Here is a 22,605-nt window from a genome sequence, read left to right as displayed (position 1 = left end):
AAAAGTTTTTATTTTCCATTACTAAAAAAGAAAAATTAATATCTTGGGGGGAGTATACGTAGTGAAGGGCTTCCCAGGTAGCATAGTGCTAAAGAATCCGCCTGCCAACGCAGAAGACGCAAGAGACACAGGTTTGATCCCTGGGTTGCGAAGATCTCCTGGAGTAGGAAATGGCAACCCACATCAGTATTCTTGCTTGGAGAATTCCATGGACAAAGAAGCCTGGTGGGCTACAGTCCAGGGGTCACAAAGAGTGGGACACGACTAAGCGACTGTGTATTGAGCGTAATAGTGAAAGTTTAACTGAGTTAACCAAAGGAATACAAAATTTGAGTTAACAGAATTGATGGTAGTTGTGGGGGAGCATATCACTAGTGGTTTTCTTTTTCTAGTTTTTATCTGGCCGCACTGCATAGCTTGCCCGATCTCAGGTCCTCTACCAGGGACTTTCCTGGGCCCCGGCAGTGAAAGCGTTGAGTCCTAACCACTAGATCGCCAGGGAATTCCCAGTTTTCTTTCTTTTGAAAAAAGCACTTCACTTGCTCCAATGTCAATTAAGAGTATAGTACTCTAATGCTAGATTACATTTGAAATCCCAGCTAGTTTCCTATTCTTTTTACCTGTTTCCACCAGAGAGAAAAGCTTCTTGCCACTTTTGATTTATATTCTAGAAACCTTTATTCAAGAATGGAATACCAAATGTGGACAGAAAGAAAATGGGAGAATCGATGGGCTAATACTGCTAGAAAATTTATTTTCAGCTTTGATGGAAGGCTTGTTCAGAAACAGAAATAAATATTAATCACTCTAGTTCTCACTTATTAAGAGTGTGAAAATTTATCTCTGAGGAATTGCAACCACCAATGTGTTGGAAAGACAGGCACATTACTATCCTGCTCAGATGCTCAGCCTCTTTGACCCTCATGGGTTCATGTTTTTGCACGTATGCATCACTCATTCATTCATTTATTCCTTCAAAATGTACTGAGCCCTGTTTAGGCACATGTATTGTCTCAGGCACTGGGGAATCATGTGGAGAATGGCCTAGGAGTTACTGCCCATCAGCCTGGCAGGGATGCAGGGAAGGGACTGCAGAGCTGCACAATGAGTGCTTCGATGGGTGACTGGGGGATGCTATGGGAGAACTGGACAGGGCTGGAAAGTGGCACCATCAGCAACCTAGAGTGTCAGGGATGACTTCCTGGAGGAAGTGACGTCTGATCTGAGACTCAAAGATTTGGTTTTGTATCAATCTTGTATCTTCTGAATTTTATAACATTGTAATCTGTTTATTAAAAATTTTTTAAAAAGATAGAATGGATGAGCGAGTGAAGCCTGGAAGAAAATGGTCCCCAGGGAAAGAATGCTGTGAATGCCAGAGGTGAGAGAGACCAGGAGGTTCACGGAACTACAAAAGATTAGTAGAGTTGGTGTGTGCAGTTCCAGAGAAGAGGCAGAACTCATGTTCAAAGGGTTTTGTAGGCCATAAGATTACATGCCCACGCAGAATTATTTTTGGTCTCAATTCAAATGGGCCTTCTCTGTGGCCTGATATTTTTTAGCTTCTCTGTTACCTCTTTTCCCTTTAACTATGGATACAGTATACCTTTAAACTTCCATCTTCAGCCCCAAAAGTGGAAACAATCCAAAGATGTCCATCAATGGACGCATGGAGAAATGAACTGTGGTATATCCAGACAATGACATGTTATTTGGCGATAGAAATGGCTGAAGTATCAATTCATACTACAATATGGATGAACTTTGAAATCATGATGATGAGTGAAAGAAGCCAGAATAAAAAGCCACACATTGTATGATTCCATTTACATAAAATATCCAGAATAGGCAATGCATATAGACGGAAAGTGGATGAGCCACTTCCGGGGGCTGGGGGAAGAGTGACTGCTTGAAGGTGAAGGGATTCTTTTGGGGGTGATAAAAATGTTCTGGAATTAGGATAATGCTTGAACAACTTTGTGTACATTTTTAAAACCACTGAACTGTACACTTTAAAAGGGTGAATGCTATCATATATAAGTTATATCTCTCTCTAAAAAAAACCAAGGTAGACGTATAGATGAAACAAGTTTGGCAACATATTGATAATTGTTGGTGCTAAGTGAGGGATTAGGGGTATATTTGCTGTTGTTTAGTCACTAAATTGTGTCCTACTCTTTTTTTGACCCCATGGACTCTAGCCCGCCCCACCCTCCCACCAGGCTCCTCTGTCCATGGGATTTCCCAGGCAAGATACTTGAATGCATTGCCATTTTCTTCTCTAGGGGGAATCATCCTGACCCAGGGATTGAACCCAATTTCCTGCACTGCACGCGGATTCTTCACCGCTGTGCCACAAGGGAAGCCCCCACATATTATATTATCCTTTCTTAAAAAAAAAAAACAAAAATCCCTTTCCATGTCACCCATCTTCCTCCTTGCAGTTAGGCAATTTTATGTCACAAAGAAAATAGAAACCAAGGGCTAACTTAGCTTGTGGTCACCAAACCTTAACATTTGCTTACAGCCTTTCCTCATTCATTCATTTCTGAGTTTGATAAATGCTTTGCACAAACATCCTGCTAGGAGGTGGGGATACAGAAATTAACAGAAGAGGACTAGCTCCCACCCTTAGGATATCCCCATTAGGAAGGAAAGCCAGACATGTAAGGAGGTATTCCAAATAAGCAAGAAGCAGGAAGAAGAACCAGAGCAGATCTAAACTAAATGGGAATCACAGAAGATTTCTTCCAAGAAGTAATGTTTAAGATAAAAAATTGGGGGTGGAAGTTCAATAGGTATCTATGTTTAGCTTAAACTTTAGTATATCTGGTTGGAGATATTGTGCAACCAACGGAGGCAAGGAGTAATGTGTCTATGGAAGGGAGTTGGCCTGATCTGACGGTTCTTCAGCCAACTGACAATTTCTCTTGAGCGGTTCATGCCTCCGGGGCCTGATCAGATCTAAACAGAGCCTTAACGACAATTTCTGGATTTCTCTGGAGGCTGGCAAGAATTTATGAATGAACTGTGACTTCTTTCTCGCAGTCTTCCATTACAGCTAAGAACCAGAGGTAATTCCAGCCTTCAGACTCCATTTTCTTTCTTATCCAATGTTTTTCCAGCAGAATATCACGGGGCTAAATTACTCACTCTAGTCGCAAAACGATTTGTATCTGTACCTGCAAATTTATGCGTTGTTTTAATTTACGTAAGATTTTTGTACGTAATTCTCAGCTTTTAAGGATGACTTAGACATCCTGTTTTTCTACTCTCAGGTGAGAATATCATGGCCCAAGGATATGTCATGGCTGAAGGAAAAATAAAAGTGCTACCAAAAAGGAAAAAAAACATCCCTCCCCCAAAACTGGAAACAAAAACAAACTACTGAAGAGTTTTAAACAGGAGGATTGGCAGGATCAGATTTGCAGTTTAAAATAATCTCTGGCCAAGAAGCAGAAAGTGGACAAGAAGGCAGCTGAAGAAAGCTTGTTCAGAGGGCTTGAGAGTTAGGGAGTGAGGAGCTGAATGGGGCTGACAAGGAGGCCGAGAAGGAGAAGCCAAAGACAGCCTGGCATCTTAGGAAACTGACAAATCGATCGATCAGACAACCAACCAACCAACCAAAAACCCAACTGAGAAAACAATGTTGCGGACAGGCAGAATAAAAGCAGTTTTGGTAGGGAGAGGAGAGCTAGTAATTGGAGCTGGGAAAATGTCAATGGTTCCAGGTGCACTGACCTGTCACTGCCTGACTGTGATTTGCTCTTTCTTGCCTCTAGACTGTCTCCTTGCTCTTCAGGGGACTCCCTTACTTGGGACCTTCTCATGGTTAATTTTTACTCACCCTTCTCAAGGGCCAGCTTACTTGCCACTTCCTCAGGGAAGCCTTCCATGGACCTATAAGTTTGGGATAGGATATGTCCCTGTGGGGGCTTCCCAGGTGGTCCAAGTGGTAAAGAACTCTCCTGCCAATGCAAGAGACACAAGAAATGTGGTTTTGATCCCTGGGTCGGGAAGATCCCTTGAAGAAGGAAATGGCAACCCACTCCAGTATTCTTGCCTGGAGAATCCCATGGACACAGGAGCCTGGTCTCTGGTGGGCTACGGTCTATAGGATCACAAAGAGTCAGACACGACTGAAGTGACTTAGCACACATGCATGCAGGCATGGTCCTCTGGACTATGAGAGCCTCCTGTATTTCTTCTATTAGAGCCCTTGATTTTTTTTAAGATTTTTTTTTTTAATGAGAACTATTTCTTAGAAATCCTTATTGAATCTGTTACAATATTGCTTCCGTTGTTTATGTTCTGGTTTTCTGGCTGAGAGGTATGTGGGATTTTAACTCCCTAACCAGAGAGTGAACCTGAGCTCCCTGCATTGGAAGGCGAAGTATGAACCACTGGACCACCAGGGAAGTCCCAGGTAATTGCTTTTTAATTTTCCTCTCTCCTCTAACAAACCATAAACTCCTGAAGGCAGGGCTGAGATTTATACACTGCTCACCTCCTACACTCAACACCGTGTCTGACACATAGGAGGGAAATACTTGTCTGTGAGAGCTAAGGAGCTTCATCCCAAATCAACATGGATCTGATGCTTTCAGAATAGAGAAGTAAAATATGATCATAATAACCAAGATAGTTCCTTCTCTTACTTTGACAATTATTAAGGAAATAGGTCTACCTTAATGTATAAAGACACAATTTAGAACAGCTGTTTTCAGCAAATTTGGAAAACTCAGCAGTGGCCACAGGACTAGAAAAGGACAGTCTTCACTCCATTCCCAAAGAAGGGCAATGCCAAAGAATGTTCAAACCACCACACAATTGCACTCATTTCACATGCTAACAAGGTAATGCTCAGTCCTTCAAGCTAGGCTTCAATAGTACCTGAACCAAGAACTTCCAGATGTACAAGCTGGATTCAGGAAAGGCAGAGGAACCAGAGATCAAATTGCCAACATCCATTGGATCATAGAAAAGCAAGGGATTTCTAGAAAAACAGCTACTTCTGCTTCATTGACTATGTTAAAGCCTTTGACTGTGTGGTTCATAACAAACTGCTAAAGAAAACTTTTAAAGAGATGGAAATACCAGACCACCTTACCTGCCTCCTGAGAAATCTGTATGCAGGTAAGGAAGCAACAATTAGAACTGGATATGGAACAACAGACTGGTTCCAAATTGGGAAAGGAGTACATCAAGGCTGTATACTGTCACCCTGCTTATTTAACTTATATGCAGAATATATCATGCGAAATGCCGGGCTGGATGAAGCCCAAGCTGGAATCAAGGCTGCCAGGAGAAATATCAATAACCTCAGACACACAGATGACACCACCCTTGTGGCAGAAAGCAAAACGGAACTAAAGAGATTCTTGATGAAAGTGAAAGAGGAGAGTGAAAACGCTGAGTTAAAATTCAACATTCAAAAAACAAATATCATGGCATCCAGTCCCATCACTCAACGGCAAATAGATGAGGAAAATACGGAAACAGTAACAGGCTTTATTTTCTTGGGCTCCAAAACATTGCAGACGGTGACTGCAGTCATGAAATTAAAAGACGCTTGCTTCCTGGAAGAAAAGCTATGACCAACCTAGAGTCATTACTTTGCCAACAAAGATCCATATAGTCAAAGCTATGATTTTTCCAGTATGGATAGGAGAGTTGGACCATAAAGAAGGCTGAGCACCAAAGAATTGATGCTTTTGAACTGTGGTGTTGGAGAAGACTCTTGAGAGTCTGTTGGACTACAAGGTGATCAAACCAATCAATCCTAGAGAAAATCAGTTCTGAATATTCACTGGAAGGACTGATACTGAAGCTGAAGCTCCAATCCTTTGGAAATCTGATGCGAAGAGCCTACTTCCTTGAAAAGACCTGATGCTGGGAAAGACTGAGGGCAGGAGATGGGACAGAGGCTGAGATAGTTGGATGGCATCATCAACTCAATGGACATGAGTTTGAGCAAAGTCTGGGAGACAGTGAAGGACAGAGAAGCCTGGCGTGCTGCAGTCCAGGGGGTCACAAAGAATCGGATATGACTGAGCAACTGAACAACAACAATTTTAGACCAAGTTTTTCTTGCTATTTCCATTCTATCTCAAACAAAAGGTCTTTGGGGTTGTAAACTTCTTTGGACTCTTGGGGTATAAGCTCAACTCTGGTGCACATATCTCCTCATTTAAGTTGTTTATCTTTACTTGGTTTTTACTTTGTGTCTCCTGGGAGCCCAGTACTGCTGGGTGCTGTGGGAGACCCAGTGCCTGTTTGTTGAGAGCTGTGGAAACTGTCTGCTGAAGACGGGACTGGGCAGGACTGGAATCACCGTAAAGAGATTCACACAATGCCGCCCTCACAGAATATATTCTGAGCCTTCCAAATATTCTCACATTCTCGTCAAGAAGGCTCTCCTCAGGAAAAGGAGAGGCTGTACTTCGGCTTAAAGATGGATCTTTCCTCTTCCTGAAAGTTTTGTATTGCCTGAACTGGGTCATTTCCCTTATAGGATGTCACTCTGGCAAGAAGCACAGTCTGTGAGCTTCCTCCTACAAGTCTATCAGCTTCAGGCGGGAATTTATTTTTTTGTTTATTCATTTTTGCCACACCTCACAGTTTGGGGGTTCCCTAACCAGGGACTGAAACTTCCCCACCTGCAGTGGAAGCACCAGAGTCCTAACCACTGAACCACCAAGGATGTCCTTACAGGTGGCAATTTAAATGAGCCAGGCAGGTGGGAGAAGAGGCAATAAAGCTGAAACTCAACATCAGAGGGAAAGACGGAAAGGGTATTGTAAACACTTTATATGGTTTTTATTGATCTAAATGTAAGATATTGAGCTTACCCTACACTTAGCTCAATAATACTTAAAGTGTAGCTCAGTTGTTAAAGAACCCACCTGCAATGCAGGAGACTGCCTGCAATGCAGGAGATCTAGGTTCGATCCCTGGGTTGGGAAGATCCCCTGGAGAAGGAAATGGCAACCGACTTCAATATTCTTGCCCGGAAAACTCCATGGACAGAGGAGTCTAGTGGGTTACAGTCCATGCAGTTGCAAAAGTCAGACATGAATTAGCAAATATAATTTAAAAACTTTTCTTACTTTATCTGCTTATATTTAAAACTCACACACTATCACAATTTTTATTATTAAGCAATTGATCTTAAGAATGGCTTCTCTGACACTTTGATTGGCATAATATCTAAAGAGAATGGGTCTGCATAAACCCTTAGAGAACTATAGATGAGGAAGCACTTTCTATTTTCTTTAACACCATTTCAACTGCTTCTTTCTCTTGCTCTAGATAGTGAGGGAAGAGATCTGGTTAACACACTTTGAAAAATAATTAACTGAACAACCACATATCTATACCTGTTTTTCCCTTCCTGGATGGAAATTAACAGGTGACTACAGTAGAGTATCACAGAGGGGCTGACCCAAGACTTGGAAATCAGAGAAGGCCTCCCTGAGAAAGAGTTTTGCACTGTTGCAAAAGTTCCAGGACCCACAACTGATTTCCCAACCTTAGGGTCTGGCAGAGCATCAGAGAATCCCCAGGGAATTTGACTTTGAAGGCCAATGGGATTTGATTACAGAACGTCCACAGGACTGGGGAAACAGACTCTTGGAGGGCAAAAACAAAACCTTGTGCACACCTGGACCCAGGAGAAAGGAGCAGTGACCTCACAAGAGACTGGGCCAGACTTGCCTGTGAGCGACCAGGAGTCCCCAGCAAAGGTATGGGTTGACAGTGGCCTACCATGGGGTTAGGGGCACTGAATACAACAGTCCTGGCATAAGTCCTTTTGAAGAAGGTGGCCATTACCACCATTACTCCTCCCATAGTTTGGCCTCAGGCCAAACTACAGGGAGTGGACACAGCCCCACCCATCAACAGAAAATTGGATTAAAGATTTACTGAGCAGGGTCCTGCCTATCAGAGCAACACCCAGATTCTCCCATAGCCAGTCCCTCCCACCAGGAAGCTACCACAAGCCTTTTATCCTTATCCATCAGAGGGCAGACAGAATGGAAACCACAATTACAGAAAACTAACCAAACTGATCACTTGGATCACAGCCTTGTCTTATTCAATGAAACTATGAGCCACGCGGAGTAGGGCCATCCAAGACAGACATGTCATGGTGGAGAGTTCTGACAAAACATGGTCCACTGGAGAAGGGAATGGCAAACCACTTCAGTATTCTTGCCTTGAAAATCCCATGAACAGTATGAAAGGCAGAAAGATAGGACACTGAAAGATGAACTCCCCAGGTTGGTAGGTGCTCAATATGCTACTGGAGAAGCGTGAGGAGAAACAGTGCCAGAAAGAATGAAGAGGCTGAGCCAAAGTGAAAACAAAGTCCAGTTGTGGATGTGACTGGTGATGGAAGTAAGTCTGATGATGTAAAGAACAATATTTCATAGAAACCTGGAATGTTAGGTCCATGAATCAATGTAAATTGGAAGTGGTCAAACAGGAGATGGCAAGAGTGAACACTGACATTTTAGGAGTCAGTGAACTAAAATGGACTAGAAATGGGTGAATTTAATTTAGATGACCATTATATCTATTACTGTGGGCAAGAATCCCTTAGAAGAAATGGAGTAGCCCTCACAGTCAACAAAAGAGTCAGAAATGCAGTACTTGGGTGCACTCTCAAAAATGACAGAATTATCTCTGTTTGTTTCCAAGGCAAACTATTCAATATCACAGTAATCCAAGTCTATGCTCCCTCCACTAAAGCCGAAGAAGCTGAAGTTGAACGGCTCTGTGAAGACCTATAAGACCTTCTAGAACTAACAACCCAAAATAATGTCCTTTTCATCATAGGGGACTGGAATGCAAAAGTAGGAAGTCAAGAGATACCTGGAGTAATAGGCAAGTTTGGCCTTGGAGTACAAAATGAAGCAGGGAAAAGACTAGTAGAACTTTGACAAGAGAACACACTGGTCATAGCAAACACCCTCTTCCAACAACACAAGAGAAGATTCTACACGTGGACATCACCAGATGGTCAATACCGAAATCATATCGATTATATTCTTTGTGGCCTAAGATGGAGAAGCTCCATTTAGTCAGCAAAAACAAGACCAGGAGCTGACTGTGGCTCAGATCACAGACTCCTTATTGCAAAATTCAGACTTAAATTGAAGAAAGTAGGGAAAACCATGAGACCACTCAAGTATGATCGAAATAAAATCCCTTAAGATTCTGCCGTAGAAGAGACAATAGATTAAAGGGATCAGATCTGATACATAGACTGCATGAACACCTATGGACAGAGGTTCGTAACATTGTATAGAAGGTGGTGATCAAAACCATCCCCAAGAAGAAGAAATGCAAAAAGGCAAAATGGTTGTCTGAGGAGGCCTTACAAACGGCTGAGAAAAGAAGAGAAGTGAAAGGCAAAGGAGAAAAGGAAAGACAAATTTACCTGAATGCAGAGTTCCAAAGAACAGCAAGGAGAGATAAGAAAGCCTTCCTCAGTGATCAATGCAGAGAAATAGAGGAAAACAACAGAGCAGGAAAGACTAGAGATCTCTTCAAGAAAATTAGAGATACCAAGGGAATATCTGGGTATCCCCCTTTATTGTGCACAATAAAGGACACAATAAAGGCACAATAAAGGAAAGAAATGGTATGGACCTAACAGAAGCAGAAGATATGAAGAAGAGGTGGCAAGAATACACAGAAGAACTGTAAGAACTATATAAAAAAGATCTTAATGACCCAGATAACCACCCAGATAGTGTGATCACTCACCTAGAGCCAGACATCCTGGAGTGCAAAGTCAAGTGGACCACAGGAAGCACCACTACGAACAAAGCTAGTGGAGGTGATGCAATTCCAGCTGAGCTCTTTCAAATCCAAAAAGAGGATGCCGTGAAAGTGCTGCACTCAATATGCCAGCAAATTTGGAAAACTCAGCAGTGGCCACAGGACTGTAAAAGGTCAGTTTTCATTCCAATCCCAAGGAAACGCAATGCCAAAGAATGCTCAAACTACCGCACAATTGCACTCATCTCATACGCCAGCAAAGTAATGCTCAAAATTCTCCAAGCTAGGCTTCAACAGTACATGAATGAGAACTTCCAGATGTTCAAGCTGCATTAAGAAAAGCCAGAGGAACCAGAGATCAAATTGCCAACATCTTTTGGATCATAGAAAAAGCAAGAGAATTCCAGAAAAACATTTGCTTCATTGACTATGTTAAAGCCTTTGACTGTGTGGATCACAACAAACTGGAAAATTCTGAAAGAGATGGAAATACCAGACCACCTGACCTGCCTCTTGAGAAATCTGTATGCAGGTCAAGAAGCAACAGTTAGAATAGGACATGGAACAATGCACTGATTCCAAATTGGGAAAGAAGAACATCAAGGCTATATATTATCACCTTGCTTATTTAATGTATATGCAGAGTAATTCATGCAAAATGCTGGGCTGGATGAAGCACAAACTTGAATCAAGATTGCAGGGAGAAATACCAATAATCTCATATATGCAGATGAAACCACCCTTATGGCAGAAAGTGAAGAGGAACTAAAAAGCCTCTTGATGAAGGTAAAAAAGGAGAGTGAAAAACTTGGCTTAAAGCTCAACATTCAAAAAACAAGATCATGGCATCCCAGTTCCATCGCTTAATGGCAAATAGATGGGGAAACAAGGGAAATAGTAACAGACTTCATTTTCTTGGGCTCCAAAATCACTGTGATGGTGACCCCGGCCATGAAATTAAAAGATACTTGCTCCTTGGAAGAAAAATATGACAAACCTAGACAGTATATTAAAAAGAAAAGGCATTACTTTGTCAACAAAGGCTATGGTTTTTCCAGCAGTCATGTATGGATGTGAGAGTTGGACTATAAACAAGTTTGAGTGCTGAAGAATTGATGCTTTTGAACTGTGGTGTTGGAGAAGACTCTTGAGAGTCCCTTGGACAGCAAAGAGATCAAACCAGTCAATCCTAAGGAAATCAGTCCTGAATATTCATTGGAAGGACTGATGTTGAGGCTGAAACTCCAATCCTTTGGCCACCTGATGCGAAGAGCTGACTCACTGGAAAAGGACCCTGATGCTGGGAAAGATTGAAGGCAGGAGGAGAAGGGGATGACAGAGGATGAGACGGTTGGATGGCATCACCAACTCGATAGACATGGGTTTGAGTAAGCTCTGGGAGTTGGTGATGGACAGGGTGTCTGGTGTTCTCCAGTCCATGCGGCTGCAAAGTGCTGGACATGACTGAGTGAGTCACCTGAACTGAACTGAGACAGAGAGATCCATGACAGATAAGTAGGATCTGGAACTAATATTTATGGAAGACATAACTGAGGGAAGGGTGGGGTTGGATGGGGGTATGGGGAGGTGAAAGCTTTAAAACTGAAAGGAGCATATTGCCCTTGACAATTGGTGTGAAGATCACCATGGCTAGAGCTAAGCAAAGGTGAAAGAGAAGGAGGATGAAGATACAGAGGTCGGTGGAATCAAACAATGTAGGTCCCCTAGGCCATGTAAAGGAATTTTGGAATTTATCCCTAGACACAATGGGAAGTCATCCACATTCTCTGAGCAATTGAGTGGCATGATCATATGTGGTTTTACAAAAGAACTGAGGGGTCCTATATACAGACGAATTAGAGGTGAAGAAATGCCAGCTCTTTGCAGTAGCTCAGGAGAAAGATAACTGCAGCTTGGACCATGATGTTGGCAATGGAGAGGGATCAATGTGTAAGTACTCTAAAAGCACTTTAGAGGCACAGAAGCCAAAAACTGGTGGATGATTCTTTGTAGTGGGTCCAAGAGAGATGGGCTGAGGAAGTTTCATAGTTTTGGGGCATGAAAAACTGAGTGGGTGGCAACGCTCAGGGGATAGATACTTGGGGGTGTGATTGGGAAAGCACATGAATTAGGTCTGCAGCTGCTAAAGGGGAGAGGCTCGTGAGCAAACATCAAGAGAGAGCTCTGAGCTGGAGATCTGAGACCGCGGCTGCAAAAATGGTGTGCGAGATAAGTTGTTTCAGTCGTGTCAGGCGCCCCTGGTGGCTCAGAATGTAAAGAATTTGCCTGCAGTGCAGGAGACCCGGGTTCAATCCTGGGTCAGGAAGATCCCCTGAGAAAGGAATGGCAACCCAGTCCATTATTCTCGCCTGGAGAATCCCACGGATAGAGGTCCTGGCCAGCTATGGTCCATGGGGTCACAAAGAGCCGGACACGACTTAAGTGACCAACACTAACTAACCATGTACACTAACGATGGATTTACCTATTGATAAGAGGTGGTTTAAAAAAAAAGAGAGGGAGACCAGGACTTCTCTAGTGGTCCAGTGGTTAAGAATTCTTGCAATGCAGGGGACACAGGTTCAATTCCTGGTTGGAGAGCTAGATCCCACATGCCTCAGAGCAAGTAAGCCTGCTTGTTGCAACTACAGAGCCAGGGCGCCCTGAACCCTGCAACTAGAGAGTCCTTGAGCCTCAACGAAAGATCCTGTGTCCTAAGACCCGAGGCAGCCAAATAAATAAATACTTTTTAAAAAGAGGACCTCCATTACAAGAGTAGATCTCAAGTTAGGTATTCTTGCCATGAAAAAAAAATTAAACAATAAATAGAAAGAGAAGAAGACCTGAGTTTCAAAGGACTCCAGCACTGGGTAGAGTGGGAAGAGCCAGTCAGTGATGCTGAGAGAGGAGGGAGGAAATTAGGGTGGTTGTTACATCAGCTAAGTCAGGGAGGAGAGTGATTCAGGAAGTGGGGGGATATTTTAGTATCAGACCTGCTGACATGTCAGTTGAGAAGAGGTCTATAAAGCAACCAGTGGATTTATCAAAATAGAAGTTCCTGGTGACATTCGCAAAGGTTTAACCAAAGTAATGAAGCTTAAGCCACACTGGAGTGGCTTATAATCCTGTTCACATAGTACACTCTGTGTTAGATACTGACATATAGGCGTCACATGTACTAAAAATTAATCTTCCTTTAGTCATCACAGCAACCCTATGAGGTAGGTACTCTTCTTATACCATTCTACGGATGAGGACATGAAGACACAGGGAGGTCATGTGATTTGCTCAAGGTCCTATGAGAGAAGTGGAATCCAGGCTCAGGCAGCCTGCCTCAAAAAATCCATTCTCCAGACAGTTCCCCTGTCCTGTCTGCTAAGTGTGTAAATGGGGGTAGAGACAGGTAGACAACTCTTTGGTTGGATAGCTTGACTGACTCAATGGACATGAACTGGGGCAAACTCCAGGAGATGGAGAGGGACGGGGGGCCTGGTGTGCTGCGGTCCACGGGGTCGCCAAGAACTGGACACAACTTGGCGACTGAACAACAGACAACTATTTGGAGAAACTGGGCTGTGAGTAGGGAGATAGAGCAGTTCAGTTCAGTCGCTCAGTCGTGTCTGACTCTGTGATGCCATGGACTGCAACACACCAGGCCTCCCTGTCCATCACCAACTCCCGGAGTTTACCCAAACTAGTGTCCATTGAGTCAGTGATGCCATCCAACCATCTCATCCTCTGTCGTCCCCTTCTCCTCCTGCCTTCAATCTTTCCCAGCATCAGGGTCTTTTCAAATGAGTCAGCTCTTCGCATCAGGTGGCCAAAGTATTGGAGTTTCAGCTTCAACATCAGTCCTTCCAATGATAGTGCAGTAGCCAGGTATAAAAGGGGGGTGGGCCAAGAAAAATTTTTTTTTTTTTTTTTTTAGTGTGGAGACAAGGACAGGAGTCTGTTCAAGTATTGACGGGAAGGCTTTGGTAGTGAGGCTGGAGTTACAGGAGAATGAAGTGATGGAGGAAGGGTAGAGATCTGGGAGGGGATGGAGCCAGAGTACAGAGGGAGGGGCTACCGGTTAGAAGCTGTGGAAACGCTTCCCCCACTGGCACAGGAGACACAGGAAAGGGAGGGGACAGCAAGGATGTTTGCAGGAAGAACTCAAGAGTTCCTGCTCAAAGTTTTTTACATTCTGTGTGAAATTAAAGACCAGGCCATCTGCCTAGAGAGGAAAGGGCAGAGTGAGAGGGAGGTGGAGGGGGATGGGCAGAGCAAGCTGGAGAAATACAAAGGAAACTTGCCAACAGCATCAAAGGCATAAGCAGCGTCCAAATAGTGATTCTGGAAGACGGCGGGGAAAAGAAGTCGTATTGGTTTGGGTGGAGGGTAGGGATGTTAAGGAGTGTGGGAAGGGTCATGACCACATATAAAATGGTCTTGGTGAGGGGCCTGCTTAATACATATGGAGAATTAATCCTATGTAAGGAGGAGCCTGGTAGGCTGCAGTCCATGGGGTCCTTAAGAGTCGGACATGACTGAGCAACTTCACTTTCACTTTCGTGCATTGGAGAAGGAAATGGTGACCCACTCCAGTGTCCTTGCCTGGAGAATCCCAGGGATGGGGGAGCCTGGTGGGCTGCTGCCTATGGGGTCGCATAGAGTCGGACATGACTGAAGCGACTTAGCAGCAGCAGCAGCATGTGTACCCAGGATGTCTGAGAACCAGCTGTTGGGGGTAAGACAAGATGAAACTCAGAATAACAAACACTAAACACTGGGAACTGAGATGGATAATACACAGAAGCCTGTTCTGTCCAGATGCTGATCTAAAACTCTGATCCTACCAGGACCCAAATGGACATTGGAGGAGCCCTGTGCAAGCCACACTCTCACACAGCAAGTCCTCAACAGTCTACATAGACTTCTCCTTAGAGGATAAGAGAACAGTAACTACTGCTACACGAGGTGTTTGTAAAAAACAAATAGATGAGGATAATGTGAGAACAATGACGTTTTCAATTCTCAGGGGAAAAGCAGAGCTTGGGAAATACCTTAGTATATGAAACATAAGAAATTTTCAGAACACTCTTTCGCATTCTTAATAGAAGGAGACATAAAACCCACCAGGTGGACCCAAAATTCTTAACAAGAGCAGAGAATAAAATGAAAATAAGGATGGTAGGGAAAAGAGGAAGAGGAAGAGAGAGAAATGAAAACTTTCCATCCAGACTCAGACATTCAGGACTTTAGTCAACTGGGAGGAAGGAAAGATACTATCATTTCTTGAATGACCTGTGTGCTCATTTATTTCTAACAGGAGAGAACATGCAGGCAATATCTCCTATTTAAAACGTGATAAAAATGAGGCTAAGAGAGGATAAGTAATTTGCTCAACACTCCTAAGAAGAGGGGATCTGAACAAGGACTGTCTGACTGCAAGGATCTGGACCTTCACCTCTCCAGTAGCAAGACAGGTTAACGAGGGAAAAACCATGCAGAAAGGGGCTGAGTTCAGGCTCCCTAAGGACTGAGTATCCTTGGTATAAACACAGAACAACAACAGTGGGTAGCAGACTGAGTGCCAGTCACGTGGCAGGCACTTCGTACCCAGCGGCCTTAATGACTAGACATGGCTGCTTCTGATGTACTGCTGCAGAACTAAAGGAAAACTAAAAACCCACTTAATTCATTCACGCATAGAGTTACTCTTCACACAGTCAGAGAGAGGGGAGAGTAGGGTTCCCATATAGACTCTGCAGCTACACCCCAGTGCTTGTACTTAGAGCTGACCCCTCAAGAACATGGGTTTGAATTTCAATGGTTCATTTGTTTATTTAGACACAGATTTTTTTTTTCTGGCTGTGGTGGGTCTTTGTAGTGGTTCTTTGGCTTTCCCAGTTGCAGCAGGCAGGCTTTGCTGCCTCGTGGCAAATGGGATCTTAGTTCCCCAGTTGGGAATATGCACCCCCTACACTGGAAGGCAGATTCTTAGCCACTGGACAATTAGATAAGCCCCCAGATTTTCTTTTCCATATTCACAACAGTACCTGAGATTGGTATATGATCTGAAATTGGTTGAATCTACAGATGTGGCATCTCAGGTACAAAGGTATTGCAGGTACAGGAGAACCATGTATATGGAGCTGACTGTACAATTATACTCAGATTTACCATCGCAGAGAGAGTTGGCACCCCTAATCCACATTGTTCAAGGGTCAACAGTAGGTCTGGCAACAACAAAAAACAGTCTCTTTTCCTTGGGTAAGCCATATCATCTCTCTCAAGTTTGGTTTCCTAATCTGTAAAATGAGCCAGATAGTGCTTATCTCAAAGGGTTATTTGGGGAACTAAATATGATAATACTTTAAATTGCTTGGCACAGCAGTCAAAATAATGGCATTCATTACATTTCCTGATAGTTACAGCTGTATTAGAAACCAAAGGGACTTTCGGTGCTGTGTCCTGCATAAGGGAAAAGGGATGATTTTATTTATTAGGGGGAAATCTCAGTGAGGGGCAGAGAAATGCATGGAGCAGTGATGGTGGAGGTGAGGTGTGAAGAGAGGGAGTTAAAGCCCACCATCAATGGTCAGGGGGTGTCTCTGTCCCAGACTCCCGGGTAAGTGGAAAGATAGGTGGAGATGGGCATGAGAAGGGTCTGGGATGACTTCAGATGCTAAGCTTGGGTTAGAGTGAGATGGAGGCTGGGAAATGGAGTCACTGTGCGTGGGTACTCAGTGGACTCCAGTCCATGAGAGAAAGCTCTAATACCCCCTCGCTTTCTCAACTCTCGAGATCCAAATCTAGAAAGACTGCAGATTCAGATGGGGAGGGAGACTTGTGAGAATGAGCAGCAAGACAGAATCAGAGCTGAGCAGACAGGGAGGCTGGCCAGGAGCCTCGGAGGTATAGCTTCAGCTCAACCACACAGAGGACTGTCAGGGAGATCTGCTTTATAATTAGCGTGTGACAAGAAGAATGCTTTCTTAAAGTTTGGCATAAGGCTCTGGAATGTCCAGTTATAACCCTGATATGCTGTCAGAAGATTTCATATCCTGAACCTTTTGCTGCTGTGTCACTGGTATGTCGTATCTGAGATAGTCTGGAAAGGAGCAAAAGCCAGTGCCTTCTGAGATAACAATTAAAATTCTTGGATTTATATAATGTGATATGATGTGAGGGGCATTGTTTAGCTCTTGGCACAGCCATGAATGCCTAAGGCAGAACACCAAAGGAAAAAGTTGACTCTGAGAGCATTCTCAGAGCATATCTGGAAGAGGTTGCTGGTTAATGCAGACATGTGTCCAAACAAGCACTGGTTTGCTCGGTAAAGACGCATAGCTGGCAAGTCTCCCTTGGCATGCAGAGCGTGAGTAATGCTTCATTTTAATGAGGGGTCTTGGGGGGCTATAATAAAGACTATGTGGTGTTTCCCACATGTCTCTTTGGAACGTGGACTGATTGTACCCTGATTGTAGAAGAAAAGCCATCAGAAAGTATGTACTTCCTAAAATCTCTGGGGCGCTACAAGATTCACATAATTTAATGGCATCTAAATGAATTCACAGAAATACACCCAGCATTCCCAGAGTAAAAATCTTCTCTTACCATAGGTAAGTAAATATGAGTGCAAAGTAATGAGACTGTTGGTGGGCGAGGGGAGATGGGAAGGGTATATGATTTTTAAACTAAAGCTATAGGCAGTTCCAGATGAACTGTAAACATTGTAACACCTCTGGAATAACTCTTAGCTTTCCTACCCAACTCTTCTGAAAGATAAGATGACCTGGATGGGTGGGATCGGGGTGGGTGGGAGCGAGGTCAAAGCAGGAGGGGATGTCTGTATACGTATAGGTGATTCACTTTATTATACAGCAGAGACTAATACAACATTGTAAAAGTAATTATACTCCAATTTTAAAAAAAGCCATCTGAACATCAGGTTCCTATGTATAAAGCACATGCCTTCATTTTTAAGACATTATTTCAGGGTCACACTTTAACCTGTGAGTCCGGATCATTTGAACTTTTTCTTTCAGAGAAAGCCAATACTTAATGTTTTGGTTGGAAACAAAACCAACCTAAAAAGTGACTAGGAAAACAAACACTGCCCAGTCCTTCTGAACAGTGACTGGTCAATGAAGTGGCAGATGGAGCATGACCACATGTTTGTTCTAGGGTCTACTGTCTGGATGTCCCCTTAGATCCAGCCATAGGGCGCGCATGACTTCCCACCAGCAAAGCCCCTTTTGGTTCAGATTTGGAGCCTTATTCAGGCAAAGTATGTGAAATACTGTACTGACCTTTATTTAATATTTCTGGACTGGCTGGAGCAAAATGCTCCACGAGGACTGGACCTCCCAAAGTGCCCCAGGATTCTGGTGGGATTAAATACAGTTCTGGGGTGTTTGGAAGAACATGATTCAGTCCCAAAAGTTTACAGGAGGGGATGGTCATCCAGAACTCAGGACATGAGAGTCCCAAGAGACAGAAGTGCTAGGGGCAGAGACCTCTTTGGCATAGGCTAATATGTTAAAGAGGACTTGGAATTATACAGAGAAATAAGAAATTCTCTATTTTAAATAATTTTGAAATGTTAACACATGGTTAGAACTGAAATTGAAGTGAAATAAATTCATCAGGCAAAAAGTCTTATATCAGATAAATGTGGCTACCTCCCACTTGGGATTTATTCATGCCTAGTAAACCAAGTGGAGATTTCCTGTCATTTATTTACCCCAGTTTTTCAAAACAAAGCCATTAAATGCATGCTCTAGGTGACAGTCAGGCTTTAAACTGACTCGGGAAAATGTACATTTTCACTTGTTTCACTTAGAGGGTGGAAGTCACTCCCGGAAAAGGTCATTCCTTCCGTCCTTATTTGCATTTGCTGCAACTCCCTCACTCCCAACAAAAGCAAAAACAACAACAACAACAAAAAAACCCAAGCAAAAGAAGCAATAAAACTGATGTCCAAGAAAAACATTTAGTTTGAAAAAGAGTTGAAAAATGCAGCCTTGGAAGAAGTACTGCTTACATGGGATTGTTCAACAAATTCCTGTTGTGTGAGGTTTGGCATATACTTTCTAAAAATATAAGCATCTGGGGAAATGAGACAAAGCCCAGGTCTTGGACCAAATGAGGCACACAGTGTGAATCTGTTAGTGATTATATCCATAATGAAATATGTGCCCAAATTTAGCAGCACAAAATCTAATACAATACGAAAGCCCGGCAGGCACCATCCTTACCATAATATATAGCCAACAGAGAAGGTACATATGGCGGCCAGTCCGCTGCTCCTGCTGGGATACGTGTGGTGTGATGTCCTCATCTCGATTAATATAAAGGGCAAAACCGTTGTGTGCTGCAAAAGAACAGAGACCAGGTGACACAGGTTCTTAGCACCAGCCCTCAACAGCTGTTTTGCCATCACTAGGAGAAAGGATAGTGTTATTTCCTAGTAAAAGTGCCTCAGCACTGACCAGTATATGGCTTGTCTAAGTGGTAGAATGGACATGAAAACATGTAGTCTGGCAATTGCTCCCCTGGTTTTTCTTCTGCATCTTAGTTTTTAAAACTGTATTTTCTTTATTCTCATTACAGGAAATTATAGAAAGATGTAAAGGGAACAAACTAGAATATAATAAAGGAATAAAAACAACCACTGTTCATATTTTGCTATACGTCCTTCCCCCCTCAACTTTTTGTTCATATTATTTATACACAATTAAGATCATACCGTGCATCCCATTTTATTTGGAATTACAGCATAAGAATTTTTGATATGAAATTTTAGAAATAATTTTAGAACATAAACCCTGACCAGAGCTGCTGAAAACTCCATTTTATGGATGGATCAACATTTTTCTATCTATCCATCTATTTATTTTTGACCTCACAACATGGCTTGCAGGATCTTAGTTTTCTGATAAGGGATGGAACCCAGGCCCCAGGAGTGAAAGCACTGAGTCCTAACCATTGGATCACCAGGGAATTCTGTGTACCAACACTTATTTAACTGATTTTTATTCTTGGTCATTAAGTAGTATAAGATTTTTCAATTTTTGCTTGAATAATTTTAATTTAAATAATTTTAAAGATATTCATTTTAAATCAATATCTTCTGTAGAAATTCTTGTTATTTCTTAACTGATGTATTGATGATTTACAATACATTATATTGGTGTCAGGTGTACAACATAGTGATTTAAATTATTTTCTTACAGTCAAAGGTTATGATTTTAAGGCTGTTGATACATAATGCCAAATTATGTGTGAACCAGCAGCAGGTTAGAAAAGAAGGCCATATTAGCTTGCAGAAAGGATGTTCTGGCTTGTACCAGCAGTGCATGGATTTAGATACGATGTTGGACGAGGCACTCCAAAGAAGTTGCATGGAATATCTCCACTTGTTTTTTGAACCCAGTGGCCACTCTAGATTCTCAGTTCAGTGGGCCAGGATAGGGATAAAACTTTTCCCCTCCATATGGTAAGAAGAAAGGAAGGTCAAGCACTTCTGACATTGAAATTTGGTGGAAAGACACAAGGGAAAAAGAGCTTCTTAGGTAAAACTGACTCAGGATATAAATTTACCTTCCTTCACTGGAGAGTTTTCCAAGAGTAAGAAGACGGTGGAACTGATAACTGAACCACCAGCAACTTTGAATTCTATTGAGGATACTCCTTAATGGTCATGAAAGAGGCTTTGTTCTGCTCTTGCTGTATAGTTTGCATGTTCTAGGAAAAGGCAGGAAACTGTATGTTATGATTTTCAAACTCTAATAAGTACTGTCACAAAATGGAACCAGGTGACAGGTAGACCTGGGCAGGAAAGACACAGTGGGGATAGCGAAGGGAACATCTTTGGAGCAACTCACTGTTTACATTCATAGAAAAAACAGGATATTGTAAGAAATGATAAGACACTGGCAATTCTTTGCTTTAAACTTTCTCTTCTACATAATTATTCTGACTGCCAATACATGGCAATTAGACTATGGTATGCCTATAATGTCAGGTGGGTGACTCCATAGTTGGGTGGCTTTATATTTCCTTATCCTTTGTTTCTCTGTTATTGTTTTAAATAATTAGTATAATTAGCTCTAAAGGGAACCACACAAAATGTACACGTGTTAATACAGAGATGGTACGTATTTTAAAGACCTATTTCATTGTTTTTTTTCCCCAGTATAATTTAGTCACCTCAGATAATGTTGGCCTGGAATTTCACCAACAATTTGAGATGCCAAAAATAGTTCTACTATAGTGATTTCATGTAAAAAGTCAAAAATATAGTTAGCAATAAGGCTGAGACTTCTCAGATCCCACGTAGAAGAAAAATCCCTGCAAATCAAATGTTTACTCTGAAGATAGTGGTGACTCTAATAGTCTGTGTGGGTTATAAAATGATATTATTTTTGACTTTTTAATATTAAATATATCTAAGCTCTACTTCTTACTCCATTGCATCACACTTAGTAAAAATTCACTCATTTTTCCATAAATTTGTATAAGTTCCAACCACTAATCTGAATATTTTTACCCAGTTAACATTATTTTACCAAGCCTATTTGCTGATCATCAGATGTCAAACCTGGAAAGGTTAAGATGTCCTTTGGTGATGTCAGGCCAAAAAAAAAAAAAAAACAAAACCTCTTTGAAAAACGAAAATCTCTCCAGGTCACTTCATTTCTGGCATCATCGCCATTAAAAAGGAGCTATTTCTTCCATCAGCGAGGACAAAAGATCTTTCTGTGGCTAGCTGTGCCCATGCCAGTTCTGACCAGGGGCAAATTCTATATGAGAGTAGTAACAGCTTATTATGTAGAATTTTCATGCACTAAAGAACGTATATCCTCTTTTCTAAAATTTTATAATGCAAATTATGTTTACTGATAAACATTACATATTAACAAAAGTAAAAATAGTGTAAAATATTTACAGCAAGTATAAATGTTTCTCTGAATGTAGCTAAAGTCTTATGACTAAAGAAAAGATTTAAAAAATCTATGAAAGGCCTTGTTGAACCTCTAAGTTACCTTTGGCAGCCAATTGTGACTCAAAATCTGTAGCAGCAAGAGGAGCAATTACTTCAGAAGTAGGGGTACAAGAAATTCAGTTCTAATCCACTCCCAGGCAACACTGTTTCAATGACTTAAGAACCAGGAAAGAAATATTCAGCTCCATTTAAGACCAAAGGTGCACAAGAGTGGTAAGCTTACATTTTGTTCACTGTGGTATTTGTAGCACTTAAAAAAGAGCCTAGCACATAGGAGGGGCCCAGTAAATATTTGTGGAGACCACTTAATCTTTGAAACAACATCCTAAATGAGAGTTACTAACTCTTTTCTGTAGATGGGATTAACAAAGACTCGGAAAATTTAACTGCATTTTAAAAAATTATTTATTTGTTGTTTTTGGTTGCGCTGGGTCTTCGTTGCTGTGTGCAGGCTTCATCGAGTTGCAGCGAGTGGGAGCTACTCTCTAGTGTGGTGCGTGGGCTTCTTAACTGCAGTAGCTTCTCCTGTCACAGACTACGGGCTCTGGAGCCTGTGGGCTTCAGTAGTTGTGGCCCACCAGTTTAGTGGCCACCCCCAATACCCCGGCATATGGAATCTTCCTGAACCAGGATCAAACCTGTGTCCCCTGCACTGGCAGGTGAATTCTTAAGCACTGGACCACCAGAGAAGTCCAAAGGCAATAACCGTTGTGCCCTACTAAGTAAGTCTACCAAGTGTTCAAGACCAGTTCTGTTTCCAAATTCCATGCTGTTTAATATATTAGAATTATGTCTTTAAAAGATATCAGAGATAAATCATG

At 42.3% G+C, this 22,605-nt stretch overlaps 1 protein-coding gene across 1 annotated transcript in view; it reads right to left on the bottom strand.

Moving 5' to 3' along the window:
* The window catches only part of AIG1 (androgen-induced 1), a 272,334-nt gene that overhangs the window by 22,009 nt on the left and 227,720 nt on the right, over positions 1-22,605 (bottom strand). Inside the window, exon 4 of the mRNA XM_010851498.1 lies at positions 19,035-19,150. Coding sequence (XP_010849800.1) covers positions 19,035-19,150 — 116 coding nt within the window. The remainder of the gene's footprint in view (positions 1-19,034; positions 19,151-22,605) is intronic.

This window comes from Bison bison, unplaced genomic scaffold, assembly GCF_000754665.1.
Source record: "Bison bison bison isolate TAMUID 2011002044 unplaced genomic scaffold, Bison_UMD1.0 scf7180017864303, whole genome shotgun sequence".
Lineage (NCBI taxonomy): Eukaryota > Metazoa > Chordata > Mammalia > Artiodactyla > Bovidae > Bison > Bison bison.
The sequence above is the reverse complement of the archived record's forward strand: the minus strand, read 5'-3'. Positions and strand labels throughout refer to the sequence as shown.